The sequence below is a fragment of the Phragmites australis genome, chromosome 2 (genome assembly GCF_958298935.1).
Source record: "Phragmites australis chromosome 2, lpPhrAust1.1, whole genome shotgun sequence".
Taxonomy (NCBI): Eukaryota; Viridiplantae; Streptophyta; class Magnoliopsida; order Poales; family Poaceae; genus Phragmites; species Phragmites australis.
The window spans coordinates 6,547,063-6,571,801 of NC_084922.1; the positions used below are offsets into that span (position 1 = coordinate 6,547,063).

The 24,739-nt window shown below is 44.1% G+C and overlaps 2 protein-coding genes across 4 annotated transcripts; one reads left to right on the forward strand and one right to left on the reverse strand.

Annotated features, from left to right (window-relative positions):
- The first annotated feature begins 1,260 nt into the window (after nucleotides 1–1,260).
- Nucleotides 1,261–18,446, forward strand: LOC133896431 (E3 ubiquitin-protein ligase PRT6-like). Of its 2 annotated transcripts, XR_009905757.1 has the most exons (19): nucleotides 1,261–1,613; nucleotides 2,225–3,310; nucleotides 3,791–5,025; nucleotides 5,105–5,245; nucleotides 5,720–5,963; nucleotides 6,035–6,799; nucleotides 7,110–7,304; nucleotides 7,521–8,167; nucleotides 8,325–8,376; nucleotides 8,448–9,093; nucleotides 10,087–10,295; nucleotides 10,389–10,924; nucleotides 11,016–11,120; nucleotides 11,220–11,286; nucleotides 11,404–11,481; nucleotides 12,351–12,419; nucleotides 12,521–12,624; nucleotides 18,024–18,086; nucleotides 18,213–18,446. XR_009905757.1 is itself a non-coding variant. In XM_062337046.1 (18 exons), exons 1-17 carry the CDS (start codon nucleotides 1,539–1,541, stop codon nucleotides 12,593–12,595), a joined length of 6,225 nt encoding a protein of 2,074 aa, XP_062193030.1. In that variant the 5' UTR covers nucleotides 1,261–1,538; the 3' UTR covers nucleotides 12,596–12,624; nucleotides 12,762–12,928. The 2 variants fall into 2 exon arrangements, 1 of the variants encoding a protein (XP_062193030.1); XM_062337046.1 differs by lacking the exons at nucleotides 18,024–18,086; nucleotides 18,213–18,446 and adding an exon at nucleotides 12,762–12,928.
- Nucleotides 18,447–18,990: 544 nt separating this feature from the next.
- LOC133896445 (putative disease resistance protein RGA4) lies at nucleotides 18,991–24,730 on the reverse strand. Of its 2 annotated transcripts, XM_062337056.1 has the most exons (3): nucleotides 24,027–24,730; nucleotides 19,906–23,683; nucleotides 18,991–19,496 (listed from the first exon to the last, which is right to left on the reverse strand). In XM_062337056.1, the coding sequence occupies exon 2, from the start codon at nucleotides 22,889–22,891 to the stop codon at nucleotides 19,910–19,912; it is 2,982 nt and encodes a 993-aa protein (XP_062193040.1). In that variant the 5' UTR covers nucleotides 22,892–23,683; nucleotides 24,027–24,730; the 3' UTR covers nucleotides 18,991–19,496; nucleotides 19,906–19,909. The 2 variants fall into 2 exon arrangements, with proteins under 2 accessions (XP_062193040.1, XP_062193046.1); XM_062337062.1 differs by having other exon boundaries at nucleotides 18,991–19,263; nucleotides 19,906–24,730.
- Nucleotides 24,731–24,739: the final 9 nt, after the last annotated feature.

The window sequence follows — 24,739 nt, forward strand, 5'->3', positions numbered from 1 at the left end:
AGGATGCGGCCCTTTTATAGTGCTACAAATCTTCCCTGAGAAGCCACACTTCAATAGCTTCCATTACAAGCCGCTTGAAAAGTCCAACGGTTCCTTCCACCACAAGCCGTCTACCCAGTCAACACTCTAATCCTGTATTGCATACGCCCGTACATTCACCGTACAAACGCATTCATCGTAAAAGTATGGATTCGGTACCAAATATATTATAATATTGAAAGTCTGTTGGGGAAGGGAACGGGGAAGGGAATGCTGTTGGAGTGCAGGATCCTGAAGGGAATGAATATGGGAAGGGAAGGAAACGGTTGGGGTTGGTCTTAAGATTCTGACTGATTGCTCGTATGAAAGTAATTTTGTGACACTGACAAAATGAGATCGTATGTATGAACGAACAAAGTGAGATCGTATGTATGAACGAACAAAGTGAGATCGTATGTGATGAATAGATGTAACAATTTGTATCCGTTAGACCAGACTGTTGACATATATTTGCATTTATCAGGTCAAGCTAGAACAGTACATACGGGCAACTCATGTTTGGTTATCCGTATAAGCCCCATCCTGGTTTGGACCGTGCGTAAAATCCAATGGAGAAGGTTGTTCGGTGCCTTGAGTCTACTGTAGCAACTTGGCTGAGCTGATGCAAAAATACCACTGCGTGTTACATCCTCAGTGAAGTCTAAATCGAGACTCACTCACGGGGCATGGCTGAGCCGAGCCATTCGTATCATGCATCGCACTCCACTGTCCTCTCCATCTACATCGACCAGAGGTCTCCTCGATCCCCTTCAACGAACTCCCTCAGTGTGAGTACCTACCACCTCTTCCCATGTTGCGCGGAATAGAGGCGACCAATGACGCAGATCGGTGGCATGCAAATCCAGAGGGACAACGCAGAGCATAGGTAGGCTGGGGTGATGCAGGCTGACAACGCGCAGATCTAGAGGGGGCAGCGCAGAGCACAGGTGAGCAAGGCGGCAACGGTACCAGAGAGGTAGGTAAATGTGTGATTGGTTGTTTGTATGACCGTATATACAGGTTCAGGATAAATAGGTTGAGTAGAGCTATATTTGTTGAAAAGAAAAATACATGATTGATTGTATTTATAGATAATTTGAGCTGAGTTTCTATTTAGATGGCCGAATATGGACTGTATGAGTGGATGTAGAAGTTGAGACTATAATAAATTATTTGTATGAAAATGGTTTTGTAAAGCTGACAAATATGTTCGCTATATAAACAAATACAAGAGTCTAATCCACCCGGTAAAGGATTTTTTCATCTTCTCTTCTCGGCCCCGAAGCCCTCGAGGAATCGCGGGAGGAGAAGGAGGAGGAGAGCGCGCGGATCGCCGAGGCCGAGTTGGTCGAGGCTTCTGTGGGGTTCGCGGCGCGGGATCTGCGCCTGCGCGCGTGGGATTGGGCGTGGTTCTAGAAGGTTTTGGTGGGCGGTGGACTTCGGCTCGGTAGGTTTCGGCGAGGCTGGGGCGTGGGGGCGGGCGATCGGGCCACTGGAGCTGCGCCCACTGGCTGCGGGCCATGGCCGGGATCGACGCCGGCGAGGAGGCGGCCCCACCGCTGCCGGAGTTGTCGGCGCAGCAGCGCGTCGAGCAGGTGCGTCGCGTCTGATCCCTTGCTGCATCACGTCTCGTGGCTGTGTGGGGGTGGTTGCTTGCCGTGTGCTGTTTTGATTTTTGGTCTTGTGAAGGTTGTTTGGTTTCGGGTTCGGGGATTTTGCAGTTGAAGATCGGTGAGACTTTTTAATGTATGTTGGTGATGGTTGTGCTTGCAACTTCCCATATCCCATTCGCTTTGGTGGTGCGAGGATTGATGTGTTCACTGTGATGGAAACTGGTGGAGGGAGTTGCGGGGCAGACCACTCTTTTGGTTGATTCTTTTTTGAAGGTCAGGGGACGCGAAGTGGGAACGTTAGAGGTCCCAGGGCTCTTGGCCCTTAAATTTGCGAATAATTTTACTTTAGTTGAGGATGCCACTTTGGTGTTTTTCCTTCCTATTTGTTGTTTATTAAGAGTGCGTCAATTTTTGTTGTGATTTCTCAAGGTGGGAATGAGAGATTTTTTCTGTACTGGGCGTCTTCTTGGACCCGATTAAACGGAATCAGTTGTCTGGTTGCAGTGCTATGAGATTTACTTCATAACAGATTTATATGATTCAGTAAGGCTTTTAGAAATTTGCTAATGTGCAGCATTGCTCTCTCCATGCAGAAGCTCATTCTCTATGGAGTACCCGAAGAACAGCTGCAAGAACACCAAGAAGGCTTACTCCTTTACATGGAGGAGCACAAGGAGCAGATACCTGATACCGTGAGGGTCATCTTGTCAGCAGGTACTGCTGTATTGGAGTCCCAAAGGGCCTCAAAGAAGGACGCAAACAGTAGCAGCAGTGGCGATGCATATAGTGAGAGTTTGTCTTGGTTGCAGTGGTTGATGTTCAACAAGGAGCCAGAAGCGATGCTTGATGACTTGGAGCATTCTGCAGGAGAGCGTGCAGTCTGTGGGGCTGTCTGGGGACAGAATGACCTTGCTTATCGCTGCCGGACTTGTGAGAATGACCACACATGTGCGATTTGTGTCCCGTGCTTCCAGAATGGAAATCACAAGGATCATGATTACTCCATCATGTATACAGGGGGTGGATGTTGTGACTGTGGGGATGCTACCGCCTGGAAGCGTGAAGGGTTCTGCTCAAAGCACAAAGGGGCTGAGCAGATTAAGCTTCTTCCAGAGGAGCTCGCGAGTTCTGCAGGACCTGTGTTGGATGCACTCTTGCATTTTTGGAAGGAGAGGATATGCCTGGTGGAACCACCCCGTGCAAAGGGTAATGGTGGTAACTCTTGCAAGAGGATTGCTGAAGAGCTGACAATTTCTGTTGTTAACATGCTTCTTGAGTTCTGCACATGCAGTGAAAGCCTTCTTAGTTTCGTGTCCCTAAGGATCCGTGAGTGCCCGGATCTGTTAGATGCATTAACTAGGGCAGAAAGGTTACTTGACAAGAAGGTTGTGAAAAAATTGCATGAGTTGTTATTGAAGCTTATCAGTGACCCAGCTTTTAAGTATGAGTTCGCCAAGGTTTTCATACGCTACTACCCTGTTACATTTGGCGAAGTTATTAAAGGGTGCAATGATTCACTACTGGAGGAGTATCCACTGATGCCAACTTTTTCTGTGCAAATATTCACCGTGCCTACGCTGACTCGAAGGCTTGTGCACGAGGTTAATTTGTTGGGTGTTATTCTTGGATGCTTGACAGATCTATTTCTTTCTTGCATTGGTGAGGATGGTCGTTTACAGGTATGCTTGGTTTTTTCTTTTATTGGCCCCAAGAGTTTAATGCTTATGCAGTTATGCTGACCCATTTTTGGGCACAATGGCTACATATTTTTTGGATCTATTTGTAATGTTTAGGCTGACCATACCTTATGCTATTCCGTGAATCGCGTCTCTTAACGATATGGCATCTGCCCTGCCTGTGCCTAGCATCTCTCTTAAATTATGCTCAAGAAAAAAAAGAAAGACAAATAGCATGGCCACTTACTTGGATGACTGGGAACGGATGAATGATGAAGATTTCAGGACAAAACCCTTGTTGGTTTCTGTTAAATTTGTATCGAGATACTGCAATGGATTGCAAAAATATTTATAAATAAGACTGATTGACTGATAGTCTTGTGCCAATGCTACTCTATATACCAACTTAATGCATTGTGACTCATACAATGTAATTTTATTTTCATATGGTCATGGAGACCTTTTTCACCTTGTTATTTGCAGACAAACAAATGGGGGAATTTATTTGAAGCTTCTATTCGATTATTAGAAGATACGCGATATGTCCTGAGTCATGAGGAGGTTTCTAAGTATGTCACTTATGAGAGGCCGGATATAACACGGTCATGGATTAAGCTCTTATCACTTGTGCAAGGAATGGATCCTCAGAAGAGAGTGACAAGCATTCATGCTGAAGATGAGAATGAGCATCTATCTGCGCCTTTCGTGCTCGGGCACTATCTTGGCATCGTTCAGAATCTTCTGATGAGGGGATCATTTTCTCCTCCTGATCAACATGAATCAACAGATGTTACGGTTTGCTCCACTGCAATAAAAGGCATGGAAAGTGCCGAGAATCATCGGCATGCAAAAGTTGGAAGGGTCTCCCAGGAGAGCTCAGTATCCAATTTTAACAGCAGAGACAGTTCTTTGAGTTGTGGATTGCCATCACCTGCTGCTTGGTTGATTCTTCAATGCCTGAGAGCTATTGAAAGTTGGTTGGAACCTGATATAGCTCTGAGGAGCAAACTGTCCTCCCTTGATGCTAGCAGCAGCGATTCTCGCAATTTTATAGCTTTGCTTGAAGAGCCTTTGACTTCTGATAAGGGAAGCCCAAATTCAAAGATTGGTGTGGCGGGTGTCAAGATAAATGAAGGATCACAATCAGATGGTATTGCAGATTGTCATGAGGCATCTAGTTCTGTGCAGGAGCGTGGCAACATGATGCAGGTTGACCAAGAAGGGATGCCTCAGGCTAGTAACAGAACAGGCAAAGGAAAGATGCATGATAGCAGCAACACAACAGATATACAGTTGCACCCTGAGAATGCTGTTACTTATACACTGACTGACGGCAGCCTTTTGTATGCTCATCCAGATTCAAGAATTGAGGAACCAGGTATACTCAACACAAGAAGGTGGCCTCATGTTGTCTTTGATGTCAGTTCACAAGAAACATCGTTTCATATCCCTTTACACCGTATGCTTTCGTTACTATTGCGGAAGGCATTGAAGAAATGTTTTGGAGAAGATGCCAAGCCAGAGGAACGTTTGGTTGCGCAGTCCAATGAGTTCTTCTCTCATGTACTTAGAGGTTGTGAGCCTTATGGGTTTGCTTCAATTGTGATGGAGCATCCGCTAAGAGTGAGAGTATTTTGTGCCCAAGTGCGTGCTGGAATGTGGCGTAAGAACGGTGATGCAGCTATACTGAGTGCTGAGTGGTACCGCTCTGTGCAATGGTAATTTCTTAGCAACCTGATGTCAAATTACTGTTCAAATAGTGATATTGATGTCATCTTGTTACCCCCCTATTTCCAGGCTTGAACAAGGTTTGGAGTCGGACCTGTTTCTGCTTCAATGTTGTGCTGCACTATCTTCTCCAGAGTTCTTTGTTAGGACCATTCAAGAACGATTTGGTTTGTCCAGTTATACATCGTTGGATCTTGCAGAACAGAATGAGTAAGTCCCAAGATGCTTTCTCATGATATATCAACTTCTATTTCTGTCTATCTTGTATCCATTCTTCAATTTTTGATATTACCTATATACAGTTTTGTGGGTTTTTGTTGCAGTCACTTTCTGTTTCTGTGACTAACTAATAAGAAAGTTATGAGTGTAAAAAAAGTGAAAATGATCCTAAAAACCTGCCTTCCATCGTTACTTCTTTCGTAATTACGTATTACTTGTTTTGTCTTTATCCCTAGTCAGTGCTCCTTCCATCAATAGATTTTATCTGTTCCATCTTCCATGAGATCCAATCAAGGCCTAAGGAAATATTGCTTTGCTTTCTTGCTTGCTTATTTTTTACCTTTTGCATTTTCCTCTCACTATTTTTCTCAGCTATCCGGACTAATCATTTATGTGAAGTCTTTTTGTTTAATGTTGAAGATCTGTGTTATGCCAAATTTGGTTCTGACAGTATGTTGTTTTCAGGTATGAGTCTGTTCTGATGCAAGAAATGTTAACTTTTCTCATACAATTAGTTAAAGAACGCCGATTTTGTGGGCTCTCCACAGCAGACAACTTGAAGAGAGAATTGATCTATAAGTTAGCTATTGGTGATGCCACCCATAGCCAGATTGTGAAGTCTCTTCCTCGTGATCTTTCATCAAGTGATGAACTTCAAAATGTTCTGGATTCGCTCGCAGTTTATTCTAATCCATCTGGCATGAAGCAGGTATTAATCCTTCACATTATCTGCAAATATCTTTACCTTAAAATACATGGTTAACATGAAAAATATCATAGGGTAAGTATGCACTTCGCAAAACATGCTGGAAGGAACTGGACTTGTATCACCCCCGCTGGAATTCCAGGGAATTACAAATTGCCGAGGAGAGATATTACCGTTTCTGCAAAATTTCTGCTCTAAATGCTCAGCTACCTCAGTGGACTCATGTTTTTAGCCCCTTGAGAAGCATCTCTCACATTGCTACCTCCAAGGCTGTCCTTCAGATTGTTCGTGCTGTCCTCTTTTATGCTGTTTACGGTGATATATCATCGGCATCACGCGCCCCTGATAATGTTCTTGTGACGGGTTTGCATCTGCTTTGGTTGGCACTTGATATATGTGAATCAGAAATTAAAATGGACGCGAACCAATATGGCATGGACATAGTGCAGCATGATGATGAATCATGGGTTGTCCTGTCATCATATACGGAAGAGGTTTTTCCCATCTTGACCTACTCTACTGAACTAGTTGCCCCAGAGTCTGACAAAGTAAAGAAAGAAAGCATGTTAACCTTGCTTGTTTCATTAATGCGCAAATACAAAGAAGAGAACGATGTCACCTTTTCCGGATCCAAGTACTGCAATATTCCATCTCTAATTGAGAGCTTGTTAAAGAAATTTGCCAAGTTAAGTAAGGAGTGCATGTTTACATTAAGACAAATGGCGCCACATATAGTCCCATCTACTCCAGATCATGCCAGTACCAAAGAAAGCCTAGGATCTTCTTCAGATTCCATGGAGAAGAAAGCAAAAGCCCGCCAACGCCAAGCTGCAATTATGGTAAGAGCTTTATTTGCAAAGTTTACATAGTTTAATTGTACTCTTACGTCATCTGAAATCCCAACCATAGTTAAATGTGGGGTCTTTGTTGAACGGACTTGCGAAAAATAGACAACTTCATCAATTTTCTTTAGTTTAGAAACACTAGTCTGTAGTTTCCTTGCTTAGATGTTAATTTAGTTTTTAAGCCTTTTTAATCTGTCTACGCTACAATTTGCTCATCCTTTGGTTGTAAAGTTACTTGTTGACTTTGACCGTTCCTAAATTACATTAAACACAAGTTTCTTCTCTTGGACCCCATGTATCTAAGGCGAAAATGAGAGCTGAGCAGTCTAAATTTGCTGAAAGTATGAAGTCATCAGGAAATGAGGGGCATGATGTTCCAATGTCAGAGCCAGATGTGTCCAGTTCTACTGGTGTTGTGTCTGAGGAGTCACTACTAGTTTGCTCTCTGTGCCGGGAGTCAGATTCCAAAAGCCCTCTGTGCTTTTTGATTCTTCTTCAGGTAATTATTGTTGACTTGACAACGGTTTGCTCCATCCAATGATGCCTCATAGCTACTTGAAGTAGTAACTGTCCTTTCTGTAATATTTTGACATATACCTTTTTCTGACCTATATTTGAAGCGCATGTCGATTCTCAATACAACTTATTATTTTTTGAGTATGATGATATGTATTGGCACCATAGTATAACCTTTCTTATGTGTTCTATAATCCAGAAATCTCGGCTTGCAACTTTCGTTGAGATGGGTAATCCATCATGGGAAAATCCAACTCAAGCAAACAAAACGTCTGGATCAGTCAAAAGGGAAGAATCACCTGATTCCTCGGTTTCTGGCTCTTCAACTTCAGAGGAACTTATCCATGATACAACAGTAGAGCCTTCTTTTGATTTAGACAACACGGAAGTTGATGCCTTTCTTGATTTTTCAAATGAGCAACATCCACTGATTAGATATATATCATCTTTCCCAAGTGGACATTTCAACAGCAATGCAGATGACATTATCTCACTTGAGGCAATTGAGGATGATATTTACAAGTCTATTGTAAATGATCTATTTGGATCCAGCAATGCGCACATTCAAGATGGTGAGCAAACATTGTCATCATCTACTTCAAATATCACAGCTGGTCCGAAGAAAACCAGAAGCCCCAAACGTACTGTGCTGGGAACATATGTTAGTTGTCTTTCGGCAAAAAACCGTCATTCTTCTCTCTATGATGTGGCCTCCAAATCTTCTGCCTCTTTAACTACAAGAAACAGATTTGGTCCTGTTGATTGTGATGGCATCCACATATCATCGTGTGGGCATGCTGTACATCAGGAATGCCATGATCGATATTTGTTCTCCTTGAAACAAAGGTATGCTGGACAGTTCCCAGTAAAATCCCTTTTACTTCAATTTTAATATGGTAGGAAATAAATATTTCACATTGTGCCCTTTGTGTGGTATTGTGTTTGAATGGCAATCTTGCATAGCGTGCACTTCTGTTTTTTGAACCTACAATCTTCTTTACAGATATATCAGGAGACTTGGTTTTGAAGGTGGCCATATTGTTGATCCCGATCTGGTAATATATATGTGTTTAAAACTTGTCCTTTTGTTTTCGTTGATTCTGTGCTTACATGTTGCTTTGTCCAGGGAGAGTTGCTCTGTCCAGTGTGTCGCAGATTTGCCAATTCCATTCTTCCAGCATCACCTGATTTCTCTAGTGAAACATTAAAGAAGGTGACGCCAATTGTTCAAACCATGTCACCTGAAGCTGTGACAACTACATCAGATGTGAATATAAGTAACTTGCAGTTTCCTCGTGCACTGTCTGTTCTTGAAAGCGCCGGAAAAATTGTCGGTCAAAGCAAGTTTTTAAAAGCTTTATCTGGGAAGATTAATGACACTACAGAGCCAGCCCTAGATCCTTCTCTTCGAAGACTGGCTATGCTTTACTATCCTCGCAGCCATAGCAGTTTTTCAGCATCTGAAAGGCTAAATCCATCCCTGTTTCTCTGGGATACACTTAGGTACTCTGTGGTATCTACAGAAATCGCTTCTCGTGGTAGGATGTCAAGCCAATCTGCTGGATCAAAGTCCTGCTTAGAATCTTTGCGTTGCGAACTTAATTCATCGAGTGGATTCATATTGTCCCTATTGTTCCGTGTTGCTCACTCTGCACGAAATTTGAATCGCCTGGAAGTTCTTCTGAGGTTTGAAGGCATCCAACTATTATCAGGGTCTATTTGCTCTTGCATTTCTGGTTATAAAGATGTTCTGAATGCTACTAAGCGAAAAGGTATATAGTGCACACTTTTATCTCGTTATTTTTATATATTATCCTACATCTGAGATGATTTTCCTGTACTTTGAAATGTCTTCTTATTTCCACTTCTAATATGAGCTTTCTAATTCTCCAGTTTGGAATCGACAACAGTAATAATTTATATAATATAAGCGGAATTCAGGGATTTCTATATATTAAGTGGTCTTATGAGTAATCATGTTGGTTCGTAGTTGCTACTGTTTCTGTCGTTGAACATATTAACAGAAATTTTTATGCAGTGTAACTATTGTTTTGTCGTTTGCTTTAGCTAATTAATATACTGGGAAGAATGCATTTTTACTAATTGTTAGGATCTTATTTATGATCCTATTTTATTTTTCCTTCTGAAAATGCTATGTGTTGTTTTTCCCTTTTTTGTGCTCGTGATTGTTGGATTTCCATTTATATCTATCTGAGATCCTTAGTTGACATAACATGCATGGCGAAGATTTCAGGAGTAAGCATAATTGCATTGAAGATTTGAAGTAATCAGTAAACTTTCTAACCTTATGTGCCACATATTGTAAAATCATGTCAGTTTCTTGATATATTAGTAAAACAATTTGTTTTTCTAAAGAGATCACTTCTCACTTTCGAAAAACCTTCTAAACATTCAATTGCTAGTGTTTTTTTAAAGAAAAATAAACCTTCAAGGTTGAAATTTAGGGCCTTGTAGGTTGTGTACCTGTCAAGAAGGCTGCATTTCATGTTTGCTTTGTTAAGTTAGAAATGGAAAGTTAGTTTGCTTGAACTAATATGGCTATCATAAAATGTTAACAATAGATGTCTGATACAAGTAAAATGTCAAAGGGTGATATTTGGTTTTAATGGTCTGAAATTGGTTTTGTTGTCTTGGACGAATCATGAATCATTCTATGTCTCGCATACACATCATGCCTCCAAATCGGTTATGGAACACATATTTACTATTTAGATATCCCTTCTCAAATTTTTCATTTTTGACAGGCACTTTGCCACCTATGGTTGATCCGGCCAGTGAGGGGCCCCTCTTCCCTGATATCCAATTTTGGAAGCAATGTGCTGATCCAGTCCTTGCTCAAGATCCATTTTCATCTTTGATGTCAACACTATTCTGTCTACCTGTTCAATTTCTATCATCCACTGAATTCTTCATCCCTTTTGTCCATCTATTTTATATTGTTTGTGTCATTCAGGTATGCTGTTTTGCATTGCCTTCTCTCGGGATTTGCAGCTTGTATGCCAATTGTATTAATTTATAGCATGTTATTGAATGCATTTTGCTGTAGGCCCTGATAACGTGCTATGGAGAAGAAACTTTTGACCGATCAAGCTTCAACGACTGCCTTCTTAACGATGTTTGCAAGACAATGTCAGGATATGATATAGCCAGAGAATATTTTGTATCCAAATATATCAATCCCTCATGTCATCCAAAAGATATGGTCCGTAGATTGACATATCCTTATCTTCGGAAGTGTGCATTGCTTTGGGAGCTGCTTAGATCGTCTTCCGCTGCACCCTTGTATGACAGTTCCAATATTTGGGAAGGATCACATCTTTACTTGAGTAATAGCACAGCAGATGGCAGTTCTTCATTGACAATGGAGCTGAATGGAATAAGAGAACTGGAACACCTGTTTCAGATTCAGTCGCTGGACCTGATTCTCCGAGATGAATCTGTACATATGCTCGCCTTAAAATGGTCTCAACATTTCGGTGAAGATTACAGTTCCCGTAAATATAGAGGCACTCTCTTTTCTACCCCTGCAGTTCCATTTAGGTTGATGCAATTACCACCTGTCTACCAAGTTCTCCTAGAAAGGTTCGATCTGAATCGTCTAAGCTGGGATGCTCTCTATTTTGTGTGAGCCCTACCTTTGAGGGCTAATAGCTTTCCATTTTTTTTCGACTAGATATATCAAGATGCAATGCCCTGATTGTGGCTCGGTGCCTGATGAACCGGCATTGTGTTTGTTTTGTGGCAAACTATGTTCTCCTAGTTGGAAACCATGCTGCAGGTGATAGTACTTTGGTTATTACAATTCCTATTCCACTTATGCTAGTTCTGCTGTAATTTATCAAATGCTAAACCCTTATTTTGTTTATATTCTTTGCAGGACTGGTAAATGTCTGAATCATGCAACACAATGTGGTGCTGGTGTTGGCATATTTCTTTTAGTGAGGGTATGTATTAGATCATTGCTCTTTGTCAGACAATTGTTATGGCCAGTATACTGTTCTTGTTCTTTTCTGAATTCTGATAGTGAGCTGCCTTCCAATTTTGATGGATGTTCTGTGCAGAAAACAACAATCCTGTTGCAGCGTTCTGCTCGTCTTGCCTTTTGGCCGTCTCCCTACCTTGACGCTTTCGGGGAGGAGGTATTGACTAATTTCCTAATGCACAGTTGTTTTTACGAACTTAGGGCCTGTTTGTTGCAATCTCCACTAAATTTACCTCCCACTGATGATCCCACAAGTGAGCTTTGTTTTCTTTTGGTTGCTATCCTCGGGCTTCTCCGCCCTGTGCCAGAAGTTCCTTGCCTCATGAAATTGCATACTTCCATGATGTTCTTGAAATAATAAAGCATCTCAACTGTGATATCTATGACATGCTTGATTTGCGAAGAAATTACAATTAGAAATCGATTACTAATGCCTTGATGTTAATGCCTGTCACCAAATCATCTGAAGACCATTGCTGAATTGATGTGACGAGACTTGTGGGCCCTAAAATATCTTAATTGCCTGGGCAACCTCGCTGACCATACCGCTGTAGGCTGTGGGGTGTACTTATGCTCTTGATGTCTGTTTAAGAGCCATGTCATTGTCATCAAGGAGTCCCTTCGGCTGAAGCCAACCGGGTCACCTTCTCCCAGCTGTTGAACATGGATCGCCATGACAGGATGTATTTGCACTTTTAACCATATTCTGTAACAATTGCCACAATTGCGCATATAGGTGGCGAAGCTGGGCTTGCCTGAGCAGTGTACAGGGACAAATGGATACAAACGTTGCTGTAGTTCCCTGGAAGCATATTTTCTTTTTCTGCTTCCTGTGGACAAATAGGGGTTATTAATTTTCCTCTTTCTTAAGGTCAATATATGGGTGGTAGTTGATGACTAGCTTGCAAAGCAAGGTTGTGAGCCAAACGCCTTTATAGGACATGATGCTATAAGGAAATTTGGAATTTTATCATGTCTAGAAGTGAGCTTATTCCCTTTAACTTTTGGGTTGCTGTTTGGTTGCAGGATCATGAAATGCAGAGAGGAAAGCCTTTATATCTAAGTCCAGAAAGATATGCAGCCCTGACATATCTGGTAATAGGCCCATCCTGTTTCCTCTATGTTTTCTCTATTCGATGTTACGAGGAATTTGCACCTTCATTACAAATGGGATACATGCCCTTTTTATGTGATAGGTGGCATCTCATAGCCTTGACCGAACTTCTGAAGTCCTTAGGCAAACAACTATCAGCTTTTATGGATCTGATTAAGTGCAATTTCCAAGGAACAACGTCGAAAGGTTTGGATTGTGTATATGTTCATCATGTTTGATTCTAGAATATGGAAAGATTGGCAGTTTTGTTTTTACCAAATACTCCCATTCTTTTTTATTTGATGTTTTAATGGTTGAAAAGTGTTCTTTGTTTGATGTTATAGGATTTCAAGAAGAGACATGCCTATGCTTTCCTGAAGTGCCTTATAATTTACTATTGTACAAGACATAACATTACTAGAGTCTGTGGTCACCATTTACTTGTCTCAATTTTATTATGTGTATTAGGTCCACTGGAGTAAATATGCAATATATTCTAGCATTACTTTGAGTGTTTAGTGTTGTGCATTTTCTGTTGGAAATCCTAAGCCGATCACACTCAAACATGAGCAGAACACACGCGAGAACACGCAGGATTTTTTTTTTTTTTTTTTTTGTGCTGTGCTGAACTGCTTGCAGCTTCTGCTTTCTTCTTTATTTATAAGCCAAACAAAGTCTCACAACCAGCTCTTTAGCATATGTCTGAGCACTAAAGACCTACATGCAGAAACTGCTAATTAATGACCTACATACAGTAACGGAAATACTAACTGCATAGAAACTGAAAAACTGAAATGCATGACCACTAATTTGCATGCAAAAAGAAACTGAAAGAATACTAACTGCTCAGGATTAAAATCATTCAGAAAACTCTCCCTAATCCAGATGCAGTTTTTGGGTGTTGACGATGCCAATCTTCATGCGGAGCTCCATGAACTTGACGCGCTTGAGAGGCTTTGTGAGAATCTCTGCCAGTTGCTCCTTCATGCGGATGAACTCGACGTCAATTAGGCCTTGATCCGCACACTTCCGGATATAATGATAATGTGTGTCGATGTGCTTGCTTCGGTCACGATGCACTGGATTTTTGACTAAAGATATTGTGGACTTGTTGTCCACCTTAAGGACCCGCACATTAGGCTATGAGCTGAGCATGTCACTCAGAAGCTGTGCCAGCCAAACGCCTTGGCACGCCGTGGAGGCCCCGGTGATATATTCGGCCTCGCAGGATGACAGTGCCACCACCTTCTGCTTGCATGACTGCCAGGTGATGGGGTTGCCATCGAGGAAGATCATCCCAGAGGTGCTCTTCCTATCATCAATATCGCCGGCCATGTCACTGTCGCTATAGCCCAGCAGACATGCCACACGCTCTTCTTCCCGGGCGTGTAGAGAACACCCAATGTTCTTGTTCCTGCAACATAGCGCAGTATGCGTTTGGCGGTGACGAGATGCTCTTCACGTGGCGCCTCCATGAAGCGGCTGATGTAGCCTATTGAGTAGGCCAGGTCCGGTTGGGTGTCGACGAGATATCGGAGGCTCTCGACTAGACTTCGATAGAGAGTATCATCGACTGGCGGGAATGTGCTTGACTTGCTGAGCTTGAGGTGTACCTCCATTGGAGTCTGATAGGGGTTGCAGTCCACTAGTCCAGCCTTCTCCAGAATCTTCAGCATGTAGGCGGATTGTCCGAGCTTGATGTCGCTCGGGCTCTGGTGCACCTCGATGCTGAGGTAGTACCTGGGCGCGCCCAAATAGCTCATCTGGAATATGTTCATTATCTGCCCCTTGAACTCGTGGATGTCGTTGTTGTTGTCGCTAGTGATGATTAAGTCATTGATGTAGACGCCCACGATTAGCCGACTCTCGCTTTCACGCTTTCACCTCGCGTGTACACTCTGTGTTCGGAGCTGCTGCGATGAAACCCGAGTGTGAGTAGAGTGGTGTCCATCTTCTCGTTCTACGCACGTGGTGCTTGGCGGAGATCGTAGAGCGCCTTGTGGCAATACCTTGTTCTTGTGCTTGTTGTCAATGAAGCCGGGTGGCTACGCGATGTACACCTCCCGAAGGTCGTCGTTCAAGAATATTGACTTAACATCCATATGGTGAACCTCCTAAGATTGATGTGTGGCAATGGCGAGTAGGAGTCGCACCATCTCTAGACGGGTAATAGGGGCAAAGACCTCATCAAGTCCACCCTCTGTCACTGGATGTAGGCCATTGCGACGAGGCATGCCTTGTGCTTCATGATGTCTCCACGCTCGTCACGTTTGACTTTCTACACCCATTGCAGGCAGATCGTGCGGTGACCTGCAGGGAGATCAATAAGGCTCCAGGTCTTGTTGTAAGTAATGGAGTCTCCTGCATTGCTTTCCGCCAGCTGTCACTCTGCTTTGCTTCAGAGAAGCTGCTTGGTTCCTCGACGCTCACTGTGTGAAGGTCATCGAGGTCAAGTTGGCGTGGTGCGTAACCTCGTGATGTTGTCGGACCAAGGATGTTGTCAACAATGCAGTAGTGTTGGGGATCGTCTTCTTTAGCTGCCGCATCAAGCCTGGAGTCGTGCATGGGTGGTGTGACGTGTTCGATAGTCATCGGAGTTCGATTCGCCGTAGCCTCAGGTGTTGCCGGTGGAGGTGTTCGACCATGGTCCAGGGAGCTCGTACGCATGTCGCACATTGGCTCCCTGGTGATCATGTACTCCACAATGAAGGGGTCGTCGCCATTCACCTCGTGCTTCTCTAAGCTCCATTTCCACTACGCTGATTTGTCAAACACGATGTCGTGCGTCATGTGCACGCGCTTGCTGACGGGGTCGTACACCCGGTACGAAGATCATCGAAGTGATGCGGTCGTCAAGCTTCTTTAGGTGAGGCTTCACGTCCTTGACATGCGCGACGCAGATGAAGTGCATCGTCGGCCGCATGCCATGTCAGGCCTCGTACGGAGTCTTGCCATCAACGCTCTGAGTCGGTGCACGGTTGAGGATGAAGACAACGGTGGAGACTGCCTCACCCCAGAATGTCCCGGGGAGGCCTTTTGCCTTCAATATGCTTCAAGCCAGAGCGACCATTATCTGATTGCGGCGCTCAACGACTTCATTTTGTTGCGGAGAATAGGGAGCCGTGAGTTGCCGCTGCACGCCGCTCTCAGTGTAGTGTTCTTGCTTGTGAGAAAACTGAGCCACATGTAACGGCTCATGTCGTCCACAAGCAGGAGGAAATAACGGTTCCCGCTCGACGTCATGGGTGTGATGGGCCCGCACAGGTCGTCGTGCACAAGGTCGAGGACGTGCTCCACACGATACTTTGCCAGCTTGAGGAAGGATGCTTGCCTTTGCTTCTCGGTGAGGCAGCTGCCTCAAACTTGATAAATGTGATCAATCCGCAGCAGCCCTCACACCATGGCCTACTTGGAGAGCTTACGCAGGGATTTTAAGCTAAGGTGCCAGTACCTCGTGGGCCAACGTCATGCCTCATCTGAGCCTCTTGCCGATAGACACATCGGTCGTGTGATGTCGAGGCTGAGCATATACAACCAGCTAGGGGAGCGCCTCAGCCTTGCCAGCAGTCGTCGATCCGAATCCTATATCTGCAGGATGCTGCCGTCGACCAGTACCTAGTAGTCGTTCTTGTCAAGTTGGCCGATGCTGATGATGTCGGTGGTGAGCCAGGAAATGAAGTACACCCTCGTGAGCGCGCGGTGCTCACCGGTCTTGCAGGCGAACAAGATCGTGCCACGCCCTTCGATGTTGACGATTTAGTCATCATCGAACTTGATGGTGCCTTGGATTCCGAAGTTGATCTCGAAGAAGGCAGCGCGCGACCCGGTCATGTGGTTCGTGGCACTGGTGTCGAGGTACCACATTTGATCGTCGTAGTCCTCCTCTTGATCTAACTGAGCGAATACTTCCGCCTCGACCAGTTGCGGAGTGGACATGGCAGGCGGTGCGGCATAAGCCTTGGCCATCAAAAGTGTTAGACTTGTCGTCGTCACCCTGTGTTAGGTGGGCCTCGGCCATATTTGCAATGTTGCCGCAGTTTCGACATTGGTCCCGGCCACCTCCTTTGTCGGTTGTGTTGGCGTTGCCATCACGCAGCCTGTTGTCACAGACACGCCCACGGTTCTTTCCATGATGATGATGGGAGCCGTCATTACTGCCACTATTAGATCCTCTCTCGTCATCGCGCTTTTTCATGTGAGCCAGACACTCATTGAGGAGTAGCTTCTGCTTGCCATTGCCGCCCGAAGAGCCGAGCTTGTACCTCTGCTCCATAACGTGCAAGCGATCGGTCACCTCCTCGATCAAGAGCGTGCTCAGATCAAGGAGGGTCTCGATGGAGATGGTGACCAGTTGGAAACGTTCTGGAACGACCTGTAGAAATTTCCGCACCACCTCAACATCAGTGACTTCATCCCCCAGTACTCGGAGGTTGCTGGCGAGGCTCGCGATCCTCGTAGCGAAGTCGTCGACATACTCAGCCATCTTTGAACTCGATCTCGTCGAGCTCACGTTGCGGCTTCTGTGTGTTCGCTTCTCTAACACGCTCGACGTTGACGCACATCGTCCTGATCGCGTCACATGCGTCCTTGGCGGTGTCCTTTGATGGTTAGAGTTGACAGCATCTTCGACGGCACGACGCGGAGAAAGGCAAACAACGGCAGCCTATCGTTGCAGTAGTCACCGCCGCTGGGTTTGATTGCCTTCCAAAGGCCTTGCGCCTGCAGGTTCATACGCATCACGAGCGCCCACTCGGTGTAGTTCATCCATGTGAGCGTGGGGTAGACCACCGAGCCCGACGCCTCCTTGATGACACGATGCACGACCACCTCGTGGCCACCATCGTCACAGTTCCGCGACTGGCGCGGAAGTGTCGGTGAGCTATGGCGGCCTCGGCGTGGAGGAGTCCTTGACTACACGACCCAGTAGCCCACGACGATATAGCTGCACTTGGATCGATGACACATGCTTTGGTACCAAATGTTGGAAATCTTGAGCCGATCACACTCAAACACGAGCATAACACGTGAGAATATGCAGGAATTTTTTGTACTGTGCTGAACTGCTTGCAGCCTCTGTTTTCTTCTTTATTTATAAGTCAAACAAAGTATCACAACCAGCTCTTTAGCATATGTCTGAGCACTAAAGACCTACATGAAGAAACTGCTAATTAAAGACCTACATGCAGTAACGGAAACACTAACTGTATAGAAACTGAAAAACTGAAATGCATGACTACTAATTTGCATGCAAACGGAAACTGAAGGAATACTAACTGCCAGGATTAAAATCATGCAACATTTTCTAGCGTGCTGTGTCTGGTACTGCAATCGCAATACATGGTTCTCTCCACCATGTCCAACAAGACTGGTACTCCTGAAAAGGGTGCAAATAATGACGCGAGAGGATAGATGAATTGATAAAGTTGAATAGTTTGCAAGAATTCTTATTCACCAAAGGTTGATAAACGATGAGAGAATTCTCTTGTGAATTTGTCATGTTTCCTCTAGTGTATCTATATGAGTTCACCGTCACCACCTTTGTTTGCCTGGCACAAATTTCATATTGCAACTCAGTTTCTTGCTGATTTGAAGTTTTTTCTTGACAGGATCTTGTGAATGTGCAAAACTTTGGGAACTGTAATGCAGCTTCATATCCATGACTCCCACTGGTAACGAAAGTGTTCCCTTTGCAATGTCACAAGCACAAGCTCTTTTTGCTAATGATTGTTAATTGTACATTGCTGTAACCTGCCTGTGTCTTTATTTTTGCATCTGATTAGTTTTCTCCCGTCCAGATGGTGTGGATTCTGCCGGCTTGCTACCTGGCGTGCTTTGCAAGTCCTCTAGCGCAAGATGTACAGTAGTTTGCATGCTCTCTTTTCTTTGTTTGTGACTGATGTTACCATTTGATGATGGATCGGCCTGGTGACATTGTAAACTCCAATGATTGACCGCACGGTCCGTAGATAACGCCTGATCGACGCAGTTTATCATTATGAAATGCAGGCATCTGTATGCCATTTCGTCCATCTACTCAGCTGTGCGACATTGCAGCCCTGTGATTTGGTGGATTTACAGTCTTTAAGTCCTTATGTGCAGCGCCACACGAGGCTAAAGTTGGTGCAGTAGGTCTGCCTACGCAGTCGGCACAGCAAGTACTGAAACAACTATGGATAAAAGTGATGCTGCAGCATCGCTACATCCTGTTTGAATACGTGCAAGGAATATGTGAAGTTATCGTCCATTTGCTGTACTAACAGCACGATACACCCTGCGCATCGGAACATGTCTCGTCGCACTGCTGTCTGTCTATTCTTGAGGGCATCTTCTATGTGTTTTGCTTCCGTTTTCAATGTAGGAAAATGAGAACGCGACATGGCTGTTGAGGCCTGGTGCAGTGACAGGCGTCGAGGAGACAGCCGCCGGCAGATCGATCAAAGGCTCTCGGCCGATTCATACCGCTTGCAGCAGCTTGTTAAATCCGGAACGGACTAGGACTGCTCATCTCATGATTTCAAATACATACGAGGTCGGCATGCAGGGAATCTGAACTTTGGCAGGCAAGTGGGAAGCTCTAGGAAATAATAAGTTGCATATTCAAACGTTTCTCTTTCTTCCCCCCAAGTTCCAGGACATTGCATACACTTCAAGAGTGCTACTGGCCTTGGAAAGCAACACCAGGAGGCTCGGCATACTAAAAAATACAAAAAGAAAAAAAAAACAAGAATCTTAACGGGCAAAAACACAATGAGTTGCCCTGAAAAATAATGTTCTGAAGGAACAAAACGAATAAGCTCCAAGGTCCTCAATCCCCATGTCCATTTTGCTGTCAGCCTTAATTCTTCCCTGTAGGCGGCCCAAGTGCAGTAGTCAGCCCCTGGAAACGCCAAAATAGCCATAGGGGAAAGCTAGAAAGAAATGCAGATATAAAGAAGGCGTGAACAGCAAAACTTTCCAATGAATTGGCATTAACTTTTCATTTAGGGAAATAATTTGCCAAGAACTTGGTTCTGCAAAGGATGTGATCGATCTTTGCTTTGAATATTACCGTCATATTCTTGATGAGACACGCCCCGGTGCTGTAAGAGTAGCAAATTTAAGGATATTCACAACTTTCCACAGCAGGAAAAAAAATCAATCACACAAGACAGACATATTTAATAGAAAAAAAACAAATAAAGAAAACCATGGACACATGTAAGACGAGGATAGCTACAGCTTACAAGGACGAGATGACATAATGATTGTTGTATCCTGTTTCTATAATAGGTTTATATATGGGGTATAAAAGAACTCAACTCATAAAAGGAATCGCAACTGAAAATAACTCTAACTTCTCCTTAAACTATAATTCGGACCGCAAAATGACATTGTGACTTATGAAAAATGGAAGAGGCTGTGCAATGGCCAAACAGGGGGCAAAGACCAAATATCGATAACAATGTCACATAAGACAAAAAAGTCACTCTACTCAGCTAGTTTGCTCACCTTTCTAATTATAGAGAGATTCATCTGGAAAGATATCCCGGCCATCCCCACCAAGTGTTGCAGCATGGACTAGGACGTCTTGTTCTTCTTTCAGGACGCACTTCCTGAATTGCTGGGCGTTCGGGCAGTCAACCATGTACAAGCGTTTCAGTGAGCTAAGGCTCTCTGCCTGATCCAGTTCTGGGCAGTCCTGGGCAAACAAGTCCTGCAGCTTACAAAGATTGGAGATCCTCCTCAAACATCTGTTATTCTTGACCTTGAGCCACACAACTACAGGAAGGTTGGCAACTTCTTGCAGCTTGTGTGCACCTTCAATGTGAATTCTTTTTAAATTGACAACACTATGCAAATCTTCAGGAAGAGCTCTTAGTTTTGGGCAATCAAGAAGCAACAGGCGCTTAAGACAAGGCATCAGAACGAGCTGTTGATTTTTGACATCCATGTTATCACACAGGTTTCCAGTGTTGAGGGACCAACTTTCCAAATTGCGCATGTCAATGATGTGAAGCAATTCGAGCTTTGGGAAAAAAGCTGCTGCACTAATCACGCCTTTCCCCAGGAGTTCTGCACCGATACTCACTACTGCATCTGCACCTCTGATATTAAGCACTAGTAGTTCTGGCATCTGGCCTGCTGGTGGAAGCTGTGAACATGATATGCACTCATTGAGGTGCATATGAGCCAAATTTGGCAGCTTATGCTCCGGTTCTGAACAGAGCCATTCTGGTAACCTTACACCAGGGAACCCAACAAGGAAAATATATAGTAGGCTTGGTGATGGAATAAGCATCTCACAGACTTGCTGGATTCTTTCAACTTCGTTGGCCTGGTAATGAGTTCTATCATGAGTACTCATGCCCATTGTGCAGTGCAGCCACAGTTCTCTGAGATTACGACTCTTCTTGAGTACAAGTGCACCCCCTGGTGTTGCTTTTTCTAGCTTTTCAACCGAGAGACGTTGGATATTGGGGAGACACTGTAATTCATCCAACCTGAACCCAGTGCCGCTTTCGAAAACTCCTCTAAGGTTGTAGAGCTGCTGGAACTTCGTAATTCCTTCAGGAACATGATCAATTGCAGCCTGATCTAGATGAAGAAAACTTATGTTGGATAGTCTAATTAAACTAGCTGGCAGGCTATTCAACTTATAGCAACCACGCAGTGAGAGGTATTCAAGACTGATAAGGCTTCCTATGGACTCTGGGAGCTTGTTAATTTTTGTAAAGCTTAGATCTAGCAACCTCAACATCACCAAGTTTCCCACTGACTCTGGTACACTTTGGATGCCTGTTCCACTCATAACTAAGATACGTATATGCTCAAGCTTTCTGAAAATGTCTTCGTTAAGTGACTTGAAGTTTTTGTTATTAAAAATTAGGAGGCTCCTCATGCACTTCTGCTCTTCTATGGCAGGTATTTCTTCTATAGCACTGCTGATACATAAGCGGCGCAAATTTGATAGGGCTTTGTTATTTTCTGCATTCATGAATAAGGAGTGATCCTTCGTCAAATATTGTCCAAGTGACCTCAACAAATCATGCATTGTTGAGACACATTTGTCCACGAATTCTGGTTTTGGTTGCAGAAGATTCCTCCTAATTAGCTCATGGTAGTACTCTTCAGCAATCTCATGAACTGAGTACTTGTGCTCTTTCCTCACAAAACCTTCGGCGACCCACCAGTAAGCAACAGCATCACGCTTAATATCAAAATTTGGAGGCAACAAAGCACACCAAAGAAAGCACTGCTTCAGTTGAGGGGGTAAGTTGCTGTAACTTAAATACAGGGGGCCTCCTAGTTCTCTGGGAAGCCCATGAATAGACCATTGGCTATCTCGGATGCTCTCCCATTCTGCTTTTGTTCTTTTAGTTGACAGGACACCCGCAACAACCTTGATGGCTAGAGGAAGTCCATCACATTTTTTTACTATTTGATACCCAACATCACTAGATTCACTTATTTGCTCATATGGTCGGAAGGACTTCTTCACAAGCAGTTCCAGGCCATCATAATCATTCATTTTGTTTACTTGGTGAGTATATGTTGCATGCATTTCTGCCAAAACATCCAGGTCTCTTGTGGTGACAAGGATATGGGCATTCAAGCATCTCTCAAAAGGCGTCCGAAGAAGATCAATCCAGACATCAGATTTCCACACATCATCCAAAACGAGAAATAAACTTTTTCCTCTGATAGTGTCCATGAGATGTGGAAGAAGTTCCGTCTTGGTCTCAAGTTGATCACATGTTGCTCCTGCCATTCGTATTGCCTGCTTTAGCAAACCAATTTCAGTGTAGCTCTGAGAAATGCACAACCATATATGAACTTGGAATCTCTCTCTTATCCTCTGCTCGTTATATATCCTCTGGGCTAATGTCGTCTTGCCGATGCCACCCATCCCTTGAATACCAAAAACAGTTGATTTGTTCTCATGACAGTTACTAACGATCATTTTGACCATGTCGTCGGCAGCCTGTTTGATATCTTTTCCAACAACCTCTAGTTCATCTATGGGAGATGTCTGAGTTCTGTCCACAACAGTCATTTGAAACTGTTGATGATTGGTTCTCTCCAAGCTGAACATCTCTCTGTTCATTTTAATTTCATCAAGCTTTTCGTTTATATCCTTAATTCTTTTAGCAGCCCTGTGATCAAATGAAAGCTTCGTGAAACACGAGAAAAGGGACTGATTGCAACATACCAATCTAGGTGGCTGGACAAGCTTCTGTGAGTGAACTGTGAAATGATCTATTATATCATCCACATCGAACATAACGTCGGTCATGCTCTTCCACCATGACTCTATCCCTCTATCTTGCATGGCCAGAGCTTCGGCATCCTCACGAACAGCACTGAAATGTTCCAGATTTTTCTTGAGCCTTTTGATGTCCTTTTTCACACTCAAAGTTATCACAACCTCATCCTGGATAATCTCACCAAGCTTTGTCAGGAATTTCGAAGTGAGAGCATCCAAAATTGTGCCCATACTGCTCAAACAGCAAAACAAAAGGATTGTCCCTGGATCTCCCTTGTGGGAGGAGCAGGGTTCTGAAACTTCAGATTGTTGAGGAAATATCTCAAATAACTGCAGCTCACTCGATAATGGAAGAGGGCAGGAGATGTTGAAACAATGGGACGCAGTTTGATGAAATTGGAGAGGTCAATGAGGGAGTGAGCTGTTATATATCCTCATCTCTGTCATGACCACCTAATCAAGCACACATAATTTCTTGGAAATTCCCATTTACTCCCCATCTTTCAACGCAAGTATCAACAATATCTCGAGAAAGAAGACTATTGTTGCAGACTTGGAAGACAATTCAGTCCCAAGGCTCTTTCTGACTGCGTGCTCTTCTTTTATTCATGCACTAACCATTAGTAATCTTATTTTATTTCAACATGGAGCCCATCCTTGCATTACATCACTTTTACCAACTTAGGACGACATGCTAGATGGTAGTCTTACTCACGCTACCAAGACTTAAGAAGTTTGCGGAGCTAGCGAACTGTTCTGCCAACTTGGCAGCTTCTTACCTGCAGGATGTAGCATTTGCATCAACCAACTACAAGAATCACATGTCGAAGTCTTTAATCAGAGGAAATATTACCACACATGAACAATGTAATTGAGTAAGATTAGGAAGACCCGATGAGATGTACACGGCAAATAACCGCCCATTTCGTCAAACAGTTGGTGTGCGTCCAATCATTGGTCGCCTCGGCATAGACCAAGTTTCCATTTTCTTAAATAAATTAATAAATCCGATAGATACTCCATCTGCATCAATTAAGTTGGACATAGGAAGTCATCAAAACAGGTCGTGTCTAACCAAACAAAAACATATCAGCCAGTGAAAGAAGATGCTTGTAGTGTTTGCTCCCTCGGTTGCCAACAGATCTCCTTACAAAAAATGACAGTTGTTGCAAACTAGCATAGGCATGACCGCATGACAGATACGAGACATTGGCAAGTGGCAGTAAAATTCATCAAGGATTGAAACGGCACCACAGCCTCCAACGAAACAAACTAGGTCCGCGCGGCACTCGCGGCAACTGATAAAAGAACTCACGCAGCCAATAGAAATTGCAGGCTAAGGAGGAGGAGGGGAGTCCGCAAGTACCCGTTTCCCGTGGATAAAGCTTAAGGAAGAGGAGGGGAGTCCGCAAGTACTCGCGGCACTCGCGCTGGGGATTTTGGGGTAGGAGCAGCACGGCGGTCACCTCGAACATCCTAGTCCTGTGCAGTGGTCGGCAACTTGGCTTGCCGACGAGCGTACGACGGGCCATGGCCAGCGTGTGAGCTGATCGAGGTCGCCGCGGGTTGCCTGGAAGCGCCCACGCCGGAATAACGAGCAGCGACCGCAGCCTGGAGGAGAACCCGCCGCAGTCAGCCATTCGCAGGGAGGAGGTCTTGTCGGCCCAATTTTCCTGGGCTGGACAGGTTAATTGGGCTGGGCTCAGCCCGTAACTTGTCACCAAATACGGCCGGATTTCGTCATGCTAACCTGGCCCAGCCCGCATAATAATTTGGCGAAAACAGTTTATTGCGGGCCGGGCTGGGCCTGCTCCGTACAACCATAAACGGGCCGGGCCATACCATATTTGCTAGATACTCCCTCTGTTCTTTTTCTTTTGCAGTTATTGATTTTTTACAATCTTCGAGGTGCACGTTTGACTATTACTTTACGGAATCTATACGTTTATGGAAGACTTTAAGAACATGACTTTAATCGTATCATTCTCATATAGCAATTGTTTGTTGCGAGATTTAAACATATTAACGATCAAATCCTAGGAGCACAAACAAAAAAGACCTGAGGTAGCAGTAGCTTAA